The following is a 15,363-nucleotide window of genomic DNA, read 5'->3' on the forward strand; positions in this document are numbered from 1 at the left end:
TGGTATAAAAATATACACTGTCCTTGTTCAACAATGATGTAAAGCAATACAAAGTAATTCCAAGAAACAGGAACAAGTTTACCCAACAGATGTGTGGAAATCTATAAAATGATCAAAGACACGATTTGTTTTTGACTTTCAGCCTTCCGCAAGAAGGACATAGAAGACGGCTGGACGGTCCTGCCGATGGCTGGTGCACACGAGCAGCTATGAGGCTTTGAAGCCTGATGCTGCAACGTTAGGAAAGACGGAATGGCAAGCAGCAAAGCAACAACACTAAAGCAAATTCTGGCTTTCACTGGACCCTATTTTTCATTCAAGCAGAGCCGAGGCGTTTTGTTGCACAAGATATGCAAAGGGGATACTTCCTACTCCGAATTCAGCATTTTAAAGCACAAAAATCAGGAAGAGAGTAAAAGAAAAAGGTACCCTGTTATCACAGACTTCTGCATGGGTGGGCAGGTGATGTCACACTCATGACATGATGGCCTGTTATAGACACCTACCTAGGTAACTCTTCACTTGTGGGGACTTCGGTTTGCTGACTGGCTCCTAAGGAACTGAGGCTTGTATAGGATAACGGCAAACGCTTTGTGCATCGAAATATTCCCCCTTAAAACACTCAACCTGTCCAGGCCTGCTTTCTCTGTAAAGCTAAGAATGAATAATTCACTCCGTTAGAGCGTTTATCTCCAAGCTCTGTACAAACTCAGAGGTCCATAAAGTTGCTGCATCTGTCCTGTTTACATCGGAAGTCCGACTGGTACAAAATTCTTAAGAGGTTCCAGAGTGGCTAAGATCACCCAGCCGGCTGATGGTTCCAAGGGCTGAACCCCCAGTTTTGTAGGCCATTGCAAACGTGGTGGGGTGAGCACTGGGGGCCTAAATTAAATTCTGCTTGAGGCCCACCAGGCAGATGACCTACTTGCTGTCAGCAGAAGAGCCAGCAGGGCAACGGGGCAAAAACTGCTTGACAGTTGCTGGAGTTGTGCGCAAAAGCTTCAGCCCATAAAGAAAGGCCTGAAGTTTTGCCCCCTTTCTGCTCGCAGACGTCCAGGAATTTTGCTGCAGCCCTTTGTGAACCTTTATCTCGCATCCCACCCATCTCATCTTCCCATCTCCGCTGATCAAAGGCAGACTGAAATTAGCCATTCAGTGGAAAAATCAATGCCAAATTCAGACCAGAGAGATCAGCCTTTCCTCTGAGGCGGCTGGTGATGAATTAATTAAAGCGCATCCAGAAGGAAAGTAGGGCAGAGAAGATCATGTGGTGCCAATACGAGCCTGGAAAAGCAAAGTGGGGAGCTTGGGGTCTTTCCCTCAGGCAAAGCCAGAAGGGGAACCTGGGCAGAGAAGCAATGGGTGGCCATCTTTTTCACACAGACCCTCAAAGTAGGGACAGTTTCAAGACCAGAATGCAAAATAATAAAAAGCAAATGTACCAATCCTGGCCTTTTCCAACACAATGCTGTTGATTGGATCTTTGATCTGGACCACAAACCAATGGATCTCTGGAGGAGATCTTGCTGGTGCCTGATGTGGCCTGGGCACAGAGTTCCTTGGAAAAATTGGCTGGCAAGAGAGCTTCAACGGTGCTGGAAAAAGAGTTCCTAGTTTTGGCCATCACAAACGTGTAAATCTTACTCCTAATGCTGTCCATCGTTGACCGAACTTCTCCAGATGGTCAAAAGCAGCAGGAAGCCTTTTAGGACCATCCCTGACCAAACAGAGAGGCAGTGTGTCGGAACAGTTGAAAGGGAACGTATTTGGTTATAACGTGACGGACATCCTTCCTTGAAGCCAAAGTTCATCGCGGTTCCTTTCTTTTGGCAGTTCAAATCACACGTGTCATTGGTGTGAGGGGTGGGTTGGGTTTGGGGGTTTTTTTTTGGTGAGTATCTGGCACGTCCAGCAGCCGACAGCAAAGATTTTAGTTCTCCCCATGGTCCTCTTCCACCCAAGCCACAATCTTGCCCTCCCATCCGGGAATAAGATCGTCATCATGGAAAACCTACATGAAAATCAAAGAGAAGAACCTTATTCATCCATCCGCAGCAGCGTTTCTCAACCTTGACAACCTTAAAATTGTGGACTTCAATTCCCAGTTTTCCCCAGCTGGCTGAGGAACTCTGGGAGTTCTTAACAACTTCTTAAAGTTGTCAAGGTTAAAGTCCATCTATCCAACCCTCTAATTTATAAACTGCAGGTTAGTCCTTGACCTACAACAATCCATTTAGTGACCGGTCAAAGTTACAACGGCACTGAAAGAAGTGACTGATGACTGTTCTTCACACTTAAGACCGTTGCAGCATCCCCGTGGTCACATGATCAAAATTCAGCTGCTTGGCGGCTGACATGTATTGATGACCCTTGCTGTGTCCCGGGAGGGTGGGCGGGTCATGTGATCCCCCTTGTGCGACCTTCTCACAAGCAAAAATCAATGGGGGAGCCAGATTCACTTAACAACTGCAGGGATTCACATAACAATCGTGGCAAGAAAGGTTGTAAAACAGGGCAAAACTCACTTAACAACTGTCTCACTTGGCCACATAAATTTTGGGCTCAATTGTGGTCGTACATCGAGGACTAGCCGTACTCTTTCAGAGAGCAACTCTGGGCAGCCTTCGACTGAAACATATAAAGCTTGATTAAAGGCTCGATTAAAAGATAGCGACTGGAAGCAGCCTGGGAGTCACCTGCCTCTAACTGGGAACCGGCCTGAAATATCCTCTTCCCACATTTCTAGGACAGGCACTGAGGTTGTCGCCACAATTCTTGAGAAGCCGAATCTCACTCTGAACACGACAAATGAGAACTCAAAACGCACACCACTGGGGGGAAAAACAGAGCTGACCCACTTTTCTAGCTTACTGGGACGTTCTTGTTTTCCAGGACTGCAGGGTGTGATTTTTTTCATGCTCACACATGCATATGAGCGCGCGCGCGCACACACACACACACACACACACACACACACACACACTTTCCTGCCCCTTGGCTTTCGCTCCACCAGCGAGAGCCAAACGCAAGCGTTTCCAGGGAAAAGAAACATCCCACAGTGGTGTAAGGTGACTTCCGCAGCCCACAGAAAAGATGCTGGTTGGTAGAATCTGGGGCTCAGTGAGGGGAGGGCGGGACAGAGCAACCCCCCCTTCATTGCCCTTCAAGAGCTGCACAGAAAGGACCCCCCTTAAATCTTTCACAGCATTTATCAGATAACTATACATAGCACGCTTCACCCTGGCAAGATTCTGTCCACGGGTGGACAGCAATAAAGAAACCACGGCTAGTCCTCAACGTAAGGGCCACAATTCAGCTCCAAATTCACGTTGCTAAGGGAGACAGTTGTGAAGTGAGTTTGGCCCCATTTTGCGACCTTTCTCACCACACTTGTTAAGAGAATCGCTGCAGTTGTTAAGTTAGGAACACGGTTGTTAAGTGAATCTGGCTTCCCCCCATTCTTTGCTTGCCAGGAGGTCGCTAAAGGGGATCACGTGACACCCCCAGGGAGGCTGCATGTGACCCCATCATAAATATGAACCAGCTGTCAAGCATCTGAATGTAAATCACGTGACCAGGATGACGCTGCAACGGTTGTAAGTGTGAAAAACGGTCGTACGTCGCTTTGTCCAGTGCTGTTGTAACTTCGAACAGTCACTAAATGAGCCGTTGTTAAGTCGAGGGCTACCCATACTAAGGGTGTTTGCCTGTGTCGCTCTTGGTTCCCGCGCCTGCCAGGTGCGCCCTTACCTCCTCTTTGACGGTCCCAAACTCCGGATCCAGAGCCTTGAAGTGGTACCGGTGCGTCCCGTCCCGATCGATAGCGGCTTTGAAGTCCCTTAGCGTCACTTCCCCTAACCTGCAAAGCACGGGGGGGGGGGAGAGGAAGGGCACGGCTACCGCCTGCATGCTGGGAGGGGAATCCCCTGGAGACACCCAGACTGGGCTGCTGGAAGGAGGGTCTGGACTTGGGGTTACGGGGCCTGGAGCGGGGTTTGCTTACCTCTTTGGAATGCTGACCATGAAGGGGGTGAGGGAGCGATCGGTGAAGTAGAGCACCTTGGTGCAGGCGCTGCTGCTCACGGCTGGGGTGCTGTGAGAATGAGGCAGTTCTGCAAAGAGAAGGAAGACAGGCTGAGCCGCGCCAGGCGGTGGCCCCGCTTTCTTTTGACGGCGCCGATTTCACCCCCCGCAGCCTTGTTCAATCCAACGGGCCAGACTTGTTCACCCCGGACTAGGAGAGAGGGATTGGAGAAACTGTCCTCCCCGCAGCTCGCCGGCCCTTGAACTTCCATTCTGAGCTTTAAAAAGGAGATTGTAAAAGGGGCCGTGTGAGGGACAGTTGGGTGGAGGAAGTGTGGGCTTTTGTGTGGCACCTTTATAAAAAGAACTGGGGGGGAAGAGGGGGGAACTGGGTTAGAAAGAAACCAATATCCTTAACTTGGGATCCCAAGACTGCATTCCCACCTGTGACCACTAGAGGGCGCCTTATCCTCAGGAAGCCACTTTGCACCCCCTTTTGGAATGCAGGTAGTCCTCAATTTAGAACAGTTCATTTAGCGACAGTTCAGAGGTACATCAACGGCACTGAGAAAAAGCGACTTATGACCCCTTTTCACACTTATGACCATTGCAGCATCCCTGCTGCCATGTGATCAAAATTCAGACGCTTGGCAACCGGCTCACATTTATGACGATCGCATCTCCCGGGGTCACGCGATCCCCTTTTGCGAACTTCTGACAAGCAAAGTCAGATTCACTTAACAACCGTGTTACTAACTTAACTGCAGCAGTGATTCACTTAACAACTGTGGCAAGAAAGGTCATAAAATGAGGCAAAACTCACTTAACCAATGTCTCCCTCAGCAACAGAAATTTTGGGCTCAGTTGTGGTCATAAATCAAGGACTAGCTGTAGCTAAGGGCTACTTACTTATTTTTAAATTTAAAAACAGAAAATCCCCCCAATTAACATTGCTTTGTGTTGTTTCCTTCTTTTTAAATGCTTTAATTGTTTGTAAGCCACCCAGAGTCCCTGAAAGGCGGCTGGTATATTTCAATGTATTAAAGTTAACTCTTATAATTAGGTGTTCGGGATGGGGCTGTTCCCTTTGTGCTCGTAACAGGATCCAGACAGGCTGCTTAAAAGCCGGCCTGCTTGGGTTAAGAAAGAGGAAGAAGTGGGTCCAACCGACCAAGGAGAGCAGGAAAGGCAGCCCCAGTTTGCAAAAAAGGGATAATTCGCAGGGCCCCTGTCCTCTGGGCCTCTTGAAGAACGAGAGCGGCCCTCTGCAACTGCACTCACTGGAATTGGAAGGCCAGGATTCTCGGTATTCGTTCCCCACGTGGCCTGCAGGCGACTTCCCTCGGACCTGCACAAGGAAAGCAGATGGATGAGAGATGGGCTCCTTGGACCCCCTTGCTGCTCTCTTTCAGAGAAAGACTCAGACCTGAGTTGAGCCCAAGAAGCAGTGTGTGCGTGTGTGTGTGTGTGTGTGAGAGAGAGAGAGAGAGAGAGAGGGAGGGAGAGAGAAAAGCATCCAGATGGCATCTGCAACCATTTAACCAAAAGCCTTCTCTTCTTTTAAGTGTGCAAGGCTTGCCAATGACCTGGTTCTCATTGCTTGAACCCAGCTTTGGTTCTTCCAGAGGCGCCTAGAAGCCCCCAGCCACACTGAAGCCATAACCACTGGCTGACTGGAAATCCTGCAAGTTCCCAGCACTTTGGATTGAGCTGAACGTCCCCTGAGCGGATATCAGCACTTGGGGTGGCCCTTCCGGGACACTCTCTGAAGAGACACAACAGGGTCTCCCAACACGGGGCCACTGGAGAGAAGAAGATGGCTTGGCCTGATGGAAGGACCCTGCTTGAAACGAAGGCACCAGGTAGGGTTGTTGCACCCACAGCTCTGCTCAAAGGGACCCCCACAGGAGCGAAGTAGGGGCCCTGTAGCTCCTCAGACTGAGACCCTGGCTGAGGACAGGAGCTGAGCTGCCTTCACAGCTCCAGCACGAAGGAGATCTGGTGAGAAAAGAGGACCCACCAAGTGGCTGGACAGATCAGTCCCAGAAGCCCAGAGCAGAACCTCTTTTGTGAAGACCCTCCACACGGGCCATGGACTTCAGGTAGACTTTATGGCCGCCTCCACGGCAGGAGAAGAGACTCCAGAGCACAAGGACGCTTATGTGTCCCACCTAAGGCCAGCGTGAGGGCTGCTTCTGAGAACCCATGGGAAGGAAATTATGAGTTCCCCAAAGGGTGGGAAGGCCAAACCACAGCCACCAATGGCTTCTTACCCTCTTGTCCTGCCTCTTCTGCATCTCCATGCGGTGCAGCCTCTCCATCAGGCTGGAGATGCCCTGCTCCAGGCTGTCAATGGTGTGGTGTTGGGGATCGTGGCCGCTGAAGCTGTTCCGCAAACTGCGCAGGGCCTCCCGCACCAGCTGCAGGTCACTGGTCTGCCGGGAGAGGTCCACAAAACCAAGAGGTGGTAGATGCCACCATCCCAATGCTCAGAGAGTTCCTCTAACCTTCCCCCACCCAAAAAGCTTGCAAAATTGAGGATGGCCCCCCCCAGGCCTGGGGAAAGACCTCCCCTCCCAAGCCTTGGGTTCAGAGCAGAACGTACCCCTCTGTGCGTTGAGGAAGCCGTTCCTTTCCCCAAAGTCTGGAGGAACCCATTGCTTTGAGAGTTGTGATTGGCGTAGAGAATCACCTGCTTTGCAAGAGAGGAGGAAGCTGGTTGGCCAGGCCAGGAAAGCCGCTCCCAAGCCTGGCTGAGAAGCTGCAGAGCGCTGGCACACCACACTCTGTGGGTGACCCAGTTTGAGAAAAGGGCAGCCTTCCTGGGGCGCCCTTTGCCAATCCATCCTGGGCATCCTGCAAACCGGCAGGGACCCAAACCGTCTATCGCACTCGTCTCCCAAATAACTCAGGGTTGACCTAATCTCTGAGGCGTCCTGGGGCTCTCTGAGCTTGGCTGTTTTCTCGCAGACGTTTCATGGCCCAAACTGGATGACATCATCACTTTCAAATAACAGAAAATACCTGTAGCTCAGGTTTTAGATTTTGGCAGTGGCTGGCTCCCCAAGCTTGTTTCAACTTAGTTTCTGAAAGTTGGGTAACATCATCAGTAGGATTTGCTTGCCCTATTTTCCTTAGATTATCAATGTCTTGTTGACATTTGGAGATCAAACCACTACCAAAATAACACCATTGCTGCCTACATCATCACCCCATTGCCCTCCTCCTCCTCCTCCTCCTCCTCCCCACAAACCCCACACCCTTCTAGCAGGCGTCATAAAACGTCTTGGCTGGCCTGCATACCCCTCCTTCCAGAGAAAACGGAAGAAGGAAACTAAGGGTACGGGCCCTGTCAAGAGTCCCTGTGACTCGCCCTCTTCTAGTGCGCTGCTCCACAATTAGAGGTCAGGGCAAAGGTGAACCCCCGGCCCACTGGAGCACCACCAACCTCCTCCACATCCTTCTTCAGGCAGCGAGCCAGCAAAGCCTCTTTATGCTGCAGCTCCCGTTCCAACTCGGCCTAGGAGGGAAGAGGCAGATCGGCCAATGGGCAGGGTTTACTTCATTTTATTTCTTAAATTTATATGCCGCTCGTCTCACTATCCAATGGGACTCTGGGCGGCTGGCCAGGGCATAAAAGCAGCATAGCACGCCTCCCGTTGGAGGGGAAGGAGGCCACGGGGAGATGCAGGGAGCCCCTACCTGTTGGTAGCCTGCCTCGGAGAGCTGGTGTAGCATCTCCTCCATCTTGGCCTGGTGCTGGTGCAGGAGCCGGTCCTTCTGGCTTAGCTCTTTCTGGAAGAGGGAGGGAGGGAGGATGGGAGCCATCGGCCAGGAGAGGACCAAGGGGCTGCTTCGGGTCCTTCCCTGGCCAGCCTTCCAGGTGCTGGGCGGGGGCGCCGCGGGGCAGCTACCCCAAGATGGGGAAGAGCAGAATGTCCACTGGGGCCGACAAGATGGAGCAAGAGGCTGCCAAGGGGCTACGACCTCTGCTCCTGGGCTCTCTTGGTGGGGAATTCTCCACAATCTGAGCCTCAGAAAGCCGAGGGGAAGGGACTTCCTGGTTACCTGGGAGGCAGTAGCTCCCAAGACCCACCCCCCCAGGTAAGACCCACCCCTACCTTGTACTCTGCCAGAAGCCGGTTCCGCTCTTCCACCTTCCTCTGGAGATCAGCCTGCGCAAGCAAGATTCAAACACAGAGTTGGGGCTGTGGCTGACAACCCCAGGCTGAAGCATCCGGGAGCAGATGCGAAACCTGCCCTTCTGGCCCTCTGCAAGGCAACAGGGACCACCACCACCCTCCCTCCCTCCCCAGCAGTGGAACTGAGGCTTCCTGGCCATCCCACCTCCTTCCCCCCGGAGATACCGGGGAAGACCCTCCCGGGTCCCGTGCCCTCCAGAGGCAGCCCTCGCCCTCTGTCAGCCGGTTTGGCACAGCGCAAAAAGACCCACTCACATTCTGGCTGTGCAATTCCTCCTTGTCCATATTTGCTCTCAGCAGCTCCTGTTTGATCTGAAGCATCAGAGTGTCTTGCTGGGCCAGCCGTTGCTGCAGGGCATCCTAACAAATAAACAAATAAATAAATGCACCCCATTTGAGGCTCCAAGGACCCCTATTATCAATGCTGCCGAGTGGTAAATCTGCAGCTTTTCACGGGGCTTGAAATGACCCCCGCAAGTTGCCTGCTTCCTTGCCCACCCTCTCCCTTTGCAAACGTTCATTCTCACCTTGACGCCCTGCAGGTTTCGGCTGTCGTGCTTGCACGCCTGCAGTTCCTTCTGCAAGGAAGCCAAAGAAGGGAGACGGGGTTCGGCCCCTTTCTGCCCACATCCTGGTTGCAATCAGTTCTGCACCCCCGAGCCTGGCTGCCCTTTAGGCCGGATGCCAGGAACGCCCAGAACCCAACGGTTGCCTTAACAAGCACAGTGTATCTGCTTTAAGTCGTAAAACCAGGTTGGTCTGGTCACGTAACTGACTCATTTTACAACCGTCCCGACAGACAACCGTAAGAGGCAGGCCCCATTACAGTCGTATGTCGAGGACTTCCTGTACCGACACATCTGGATGCAGAGGCTTCCTAAAAGGGTTCCGGCAGCCCTTTCTCCGTCTCCAGCTGTTGCTCACCTTCAGGTCCTGGTTCTCCTCCAGGCTCTGATCCAGGCGGCTCCGGAGGATGACCTGAAGGCCAAAGGGAGCCGTTATTTCCCAGCGCCCCCTCGGCCCCTTCAGGAAGGGGGTCGGGAGAATCGGCTCACCAGCTGCTCTTCAGGACTGGCTTCCGGCTCGCCAAGCCCCAGCGGCCGCTCCTGCTCGTCCTCGGGCAGCGATCCGTTCAGCAGCAACGCCTGGCAGGACAGCAAGAAGGGCAAAGAGCCACCCGCTCAGCCAGGCGGCTCCATGGAACCCCCCCTCCCCCCAGGGGGAAATTCGACCTTCTCTGGGAGACCCAGAGAGGTCAAGGGGGGGGGTGGATCTTCTGAAGAAATGTACCAAAATCAAAACGGAGGAAGGGAAGCCACAGACAAAACCACTGCAAGCAATAATGGCCTTAGCATCAAGTCTTAGATTTGTGGGGGAGGGAGGGAGGGAGGGAGGAAATGGGAATGAAAGGAAGGAAGGAGAGGAAGGGAGGGAGGGAGGAAGGAAATGAGAATGAGAAGGAGTGAGGGAGCAGAGAAGGAAGAGGAAGCAAGGAAGGAAGGAAATGGGAATGAGGAAGGAAGGAAATGGGAATGAGGAAGGAAGGACCGACCTGCAATCCAGAGATCATCCTTTTGGCCTCTTCCATTTCTTTCTCTAAGTGATCTTGCTGCTCCAGGAGATGCTCTTCCCACGAAGTCTCCAGACTTGGGGCAGGGCACTTTGGGGACCATTCAATGGGCAGCCGAGCCCCATTTTCTTCTAGGTGGGAAACAACATATCTGTGGTCTAACTCTGGAAAAGTGTGGCTCCAGGTCTCTGAGGGGGAAGAACAGGAAGGCAAAGGCAAAGAGAGAGAGAGAGAGAAATAAACTAGATTTCTGCTTCTTAAATATCTTTATTTTCATTTATATTCCTTTTAAAGCCCTCTACCTTCATTCCTCCACAGTGTTTCTCCACCTTGGCAACTTTAAGAGGTGTGGACTTCGACTCCCAGAATTCCTGGAACTGAAGTCCGCGTGTCTTGAAGTTGCCGAGGTTGAGAAACCCCACTCTCCTATTTGATTTATTAACAACGTCCCAATCTCTTTCCTCTGTCCCTTTTTCCCTTTAAAATACACAGAGGCTCCAACTGTGGTATCACATTAGTAAAATGTACTATGTTATTAAAACATAAATTAGTAAATTGGCTACCTGTACCATGCACAGATGATTAGACACTTGGCTTGATCTCAAGAGACATAATAAAAAAAACCACTGCAGAAAATATTTACAAAACAGCTAAACACATCTTTAGACGATTTCAAGTTGGGAAAACACAACTCACAACACTCTCCTCAAGTGTCCACCAGCCTAGGTTGGCCCGGCTTTAGCAGCTGATAGAAGAATTTGCACCGCCTTAATATATTTAATATATATTTTAAGTAGAAACCATCACTCTGAACATTATTTTTCAGTTTCTTGGGGGGGGGAACACATCTGTTCCACAGCAGGCCTCTCCATTTGTTGCAGATGCCTTCAGATCCAGTTCCAACTCTCGCTAGTGACATGGTCTGTTTTTAAAAGCAGGCTGCCAAATCAAGGAAGGATCCCTTTGCAATCGGGCTCAGCGGTTTCAAACGGACGGCCTTGTTCAGCCAGTCGACATCCTCGCCCAAAGCAAGAAACAGCATCAGAAAACAGGGCAGAAAAGTCATCCTGAGGGACGGATGCGTTGATTGGTGTTCATATGATCTTTATATGCCTTTTTGTTTTTTATAGTTTTTCTGACTCTTAGACATCCCCCCCATATTGGAGATAGGCAGCCACATAAATTTAAATGATAGATGATGATAGATAGATGGATGGATGGATGGATGGATGGATGGATGGATAGATAGATAGATGATAGATAGATAGATAGGTAGGTAGGTAGGTAGGTGGGTGGGTGGGTGGATAGGATAGGATAGGATAGGATAGGATAAGATAAGATAAGATAAGATAAGATAAGATAAGATAAGATAAGATAAGATAAGATAAGATAAGATAAGATAAGATAAGATAGGACAGGACAGGACAGACATGGATGGACGGACAGATTTAACTCTCAGATTTCTAGGTAGGAAAATCCTGTCCCTTACCTGTCCTTATTCCTGCTTTTTCTCCTCCATCTTCTTCTTCGTGGCCAAGGTCAAACCCTGCCTTCTCCTCAGGGGGGGTGCTGCCTGGTTCACTCTTTGCACTGTTGATAGGGCTCGGAGAGGTGAGGCTGCGGGCAGATGCACAAAACAAGGCAGTTGCAGGGGGAGAGGTCCCAATTCTGCTTGAATATATCACTTTCCTGGACCTGAAATCATACCATCCTGCCCAAAAAAAGCTCAACTAAGAACGCCCCCTCCCCGTCAACAGGTCCATCCAATACGGTCAGGAAGACCCCTCTTCAACCCAGAAGGGGGCAGTCCTCAAGTGACCTTGAATGGACTCTAGTTTCTCAACCTTGGCAACCTGAAGATGGTTGGACTTCAACTCCCAGAATGCCCCAGCCAGCATGGGGAATGCCTTTAAATAATGGGTGATGGCAGTCTGACGTTCAAGGACCCAGGAAGGGTTCCAAGAGGATCATCTTCCGAGAGATCCTTCTGCCCTCTTCCAAGGGTCTCAGACCTGTCGGTCACGCCCCCTCCTCCCACGCACACCCTTTGCTGGTCCTGCCTCTGCTTCTCATTGTATGGGGGGGGGGAGAAGGACAGGGAGAGAGAGGAGGGGGACAGTATTTCCAGGGGCTTACTCCAGAGGGCCAACCCAGCGGGAACCCCTCTTCCCCACCCTGGGATTCTCCGTGCCGGCATCTCCCAGACAACAGGGAAAGGCATCCGAAGGCACTGACCCATTTAATGCATCCCCAAAGAATTCCTCCTTGCGAGTGTGAGCGAGAGTTAATGTACCATTTTCCCAGACAGAGAAACAAAGCTGCCCGGAACAAAAGGGAAAGGAAGGAGAGAAAAAGGGATTAACCAAAGGAAAGAGATGAGAAACAAAGACGGGGGACACTTTCCCAGCTCCCTTTTCCTGGTCTTCCCCAGAGGGCTGAGTCGGCTCCCACGACGGAGCCCGAGTGGGTGTCTGTGTTGTGTGGGCCTCCTGGCACACACTAGGACAACATACAAAGAGGAAGAGGACGGCCAGTTTTGGGGATGTCCCATTCTGAATGAAAAAGCGACGTGCTTTTCTGGGTTCCTACCCCGTAATTCAGAAAGTTCTCTCTCTTACAGCTCAACCAATTCCAGTGATTTACACATGGTTTCCCACACCACCTTCTTGAACTCTGCACAGCGACCGCTGGAAATCCCCCTTGCTGAAGGCTGACATCCTCAGTGCAACAGGAACCGGGACGCAGACACCCCCCTCCCCCTTTTAACCTCAGCGATTCTCAAAAGTACAGCTGGCACCCAGGCAATGGGACCTCCTCCTCAAGGAGCAGGACACATCGGTCTTCACATCTGGTGGCAGCAGAGTACCGTAGGTTTATTCTAAACTAATTTATCATTTAAACTAACCAGGGAGAGAAGCAACCTGGAATTAAGGAGAAACTTCCTGACAGTGGGGACAATTAATCAGCGGAACAGAAGTTGCCTCCAGAAGTTGTGGGTGCTGCTGAAGAGGTTTTCAGGAAGAGACTGGACAGCCACTTGTCTGAAATTGTACAGGGTCTCCTGCTTGAGCGGGGGGTTGGACTAGATGACCTCCAAGGTCCCTTCCAGCTCTATTCCGATTAAGGCTAGGAGAGGCAAACACCTTGAAGATTTTGCTTCTGCAACAATGCCACGGCAAGGTGCCTTAGTCTAAGAGGAAACAGATTTTTCAAAGGTTGCAAAAGGCCACCAGTCTCCCCCTCCTTGCACGGTTTTGCATTAAAGCAGGGAAGAAATGATCACGTTTTGCAGGCAGGCTTCATTTCTGCCCAGCCGTCTGCCTTCTCTTGAAGCCACGGCCATCCAGCTTCTCCTGGGGCAAGACTTCCAGCAGGGGACAATAAAGCCAAAGGTCCCTGGAGGCAGCTGATGACCAGGAGTCCTCAAAAGGCCGGACCGGCGTCGTACAGCCACAGAAATTCCCCTTCCCCTCCATGGGGGGGCAAAGTATGGTCCCACACAGATCCTTCGGGAGAATTCCCAACAACGCTTCAACACGCATTCGCCACAAGAGTAGAGAAGCACCTGCAGATGCCACCTCTGGCCACCTTACCAGATCCCACTTCCGGTCCTTTTCACCGTACCACCGCTGACCACCGACCTCCCCAAAGCGCCCACCTGAAGCTCAAACCCTTCCACACACCCATCTCCACTCATCGGGCTGCCAAATTGCCACGGAGAAGGCAAAGCCAGGGTCCTCGCATCAGGCTCTCAATGGGGAGGGGGGGGAGAGGCAAGAAGCCTTTGCAATTTATATCTTGGGGAGGGGGGGGGAGAGAAGAAAACTAATTCATCATCCTGTGGTAAAACTGCAGAGAAAGCAAAAAAACCCCAAACCCATTTCAGCACGATTTATGGCCTAAGGGACTGCCCGGCTTAATTCCTTGCTGGGGGGAAGCGGGGGGGCGGCTGTACCCAAGCAGGTCAAAGGAGAGTGGAGCTGGGCTCCTGAATTTTAAAAAGAGTCCGGAAAAGCGAATCAGGGAGGACCACCGAGCCCCCTGGGCAATTTCCACAAGGGACCTGCTTCATCATGGACCCCTGCAGTCTGTTCTCCCACCCACCCCGCATGAAAGCAGCTGTGCCGAGGGAGGGAGGGCTCACCATTTCACCGGCTTCCCTCCCATGTTCCGATTTTGGCTCTGCCCCAGAGCCCGTCTCCTGGCCAGCCTCGGTCTTCACATGCCACATCCCTCCACCAGCCTGGCTCTTCTGTGCCAGGGAGGCTGGCCAAGCGGAGGCAGGAGCCTGGCCCAGGTCGGTCGAGGTCTGGGAACAGAGACGTGGCCAGCAGGAGGAATGCCGGAGCGCCACTTCTTCGGAAGGCAGGCGCTGGAAATCAGGGCGTCCCCGAGGCAGCGGCCGTGTTTTTCAGCTCAGCCAGGACGATGTTGTTTGTTTTGCACTGTTGCGCTGCGGGTCTGACGCATGCCCAAATTCCTTCTGGCAGCCCCAGAGAGCAGTCTGGGTCTCCTTCTCCTCATCCCATCCCGGGCAGTGACTCCCTTCTCAGCCGCTGCTCGGAAGAGCCCAAATTAAGGTGAAGAATTCCTTGGATCGAGGCCGGGTGGCTCGGGTAGGGTGGCAGGGAGCCAGCCCCCCCCATGTGGGAATCCACACACCCGCAAGAAAGTGTACGTGCGTGTGTGTCTATGTGTGTGTCGCTTCAGGCTTCGCTCTCTGCAGCACTCCCGCCTGCTGTCACTGGGGCTCTGCGAGGCAGCGGCGTTTTCCTTGAGTCGTCTAAGCCATGGATGATGGAGGGGGGGGAGGAGGGGCGAGGGGGGGAAGGAAGGGAGCTGCCTGGGGAAAGCAGCAGGATTTGGCCAGGGCTCCTGTGAGTCACTCAGTTCCGCTGCCTCCCCTTCCCTGGAAGGCTAACACACCAACAAAACATTTAAAAGCATCCCTGTGGAATAGCGGGATATGGGGAGCGATGCCCTGTGTGGGACCGCGTCCCCCCCCCCCGTTGTGTTCCTGAGGTGCAGAGGATTTTTGCTCTGCGTCCCCTCCCCTGGAGGGGCGGGGGTAGCAGAGCCAAGCCCCTGCACCATGCGAAAGAGACAGAGCCCCTTCTGCATGTCAGACCCGCCCTTTCCAGCCCCTCATTTGCCAGAGTTGGGTTGTTTCCTCCTGGGGGGAGGAGAAAGACGGGACTGTCTGGGAGACCTGGAAGCGCGGAGGCTTCCTTCTGCAGAGGCACGCCGACCTGTTGTGTGGGATCAACCCGCACCGCATGCGAACGCAACGGTCATTTGGAAAACGGGCGATGCGCAATGCCAAAGCAGCCTCGGCTGCAAGAATGGGCTTCGTGGACCCTCCCCATCCCAGACTCCCCCTTAATCCTTGCTTGGGGGGAGTCTGCACCCAAGTGGTCCGAGTCCCAACGAGATGCCCTGTCCGTGTCTTGCGGCTGGGTAATGCCAGGCTCTGGGCTGGGAGGGACGAGGGGCGCGGCACCTGGAAGTCACGCTCCGTTCCTCATTCAGCCCTGGCAGCTGCCTGCAGTGGGTCCTTGCTGAGCTGCC

At 52.5% G+C, this 15,363-nt stretch overlaps 1 protein-coding gene across 1 annotated transcript in view; it reads right to left on the reverse strand.

The window, feature by feature from the left end:
* DIXDC1 (DIX domain containing 1) overlaps positions 1-15,363 on the reverse strand; it is a gene marked incomplete at its 5' end in the record, with an annotated part of 28,938 nt that continues 13,575 nt past the window's right edge. Inside the window, 15 exons of the mRNA XM_081333619.1 lie at positions 1-2,011; positions 3,751-3,859; positions 4,004-4,112; positions 5,305-5,371; positions 6,297-6,458; positions 6,629-6,715; positions 7,472-7,543; positions 7,726-7,818; positions 8,145-8,198; positions 8,481-8,585; positions 8,753-8,803; positions 9,150-9,203; positions 9,281-9,370; positions 9,778-9,926; positions 11,285-11,412. Coding sequence (XP_081189745.1) covers positions 1,931-2,011; positions 3,751-3,859; positions 4,004-4,112; positions 5,305-5,371; positions 6,297-6,458; positions 6,629-6,715; positions 7,472-7,543; positions 7,726-7,818; positions 8,145-8,198; positions 8,481-8,585; positions 8,753-8,803; positions 9,150-9,203; positions 9,281-9,370; positions 9,778-9,926; positions 11,285-11,412 — 1,411 coding nt within the window. The 3' untranslated portion in view covers positions 1-1,930. The remainder of the gene's footprint in view (positions 2,012-3,750; positions 3,860-4,003; positions 4,113-5,304; positions 5,372-6,296; positions 6,459-6,628; positions 6,716-7,471; positions 7,544-7,725; positions 7,819-8,144; positions 8,199-8,480; positions 8,586-8,752; positions 8,804-9,149; positions 9,204-9,280; positions 9,371-9,777; positions 9,927-11,284; positions 11,413-15,363) is intronic.

Source organism: Vipera berus (genome assembly GCF_964194415.1).
Source record: "Vipera berus genome assembly, chromosome: 8".
Lineage (NCBI taxonomy): Eukaryota > Metazoa > Chordata > Lepidosauria > Squamata > Viperidae > Vipera > Vipera berus.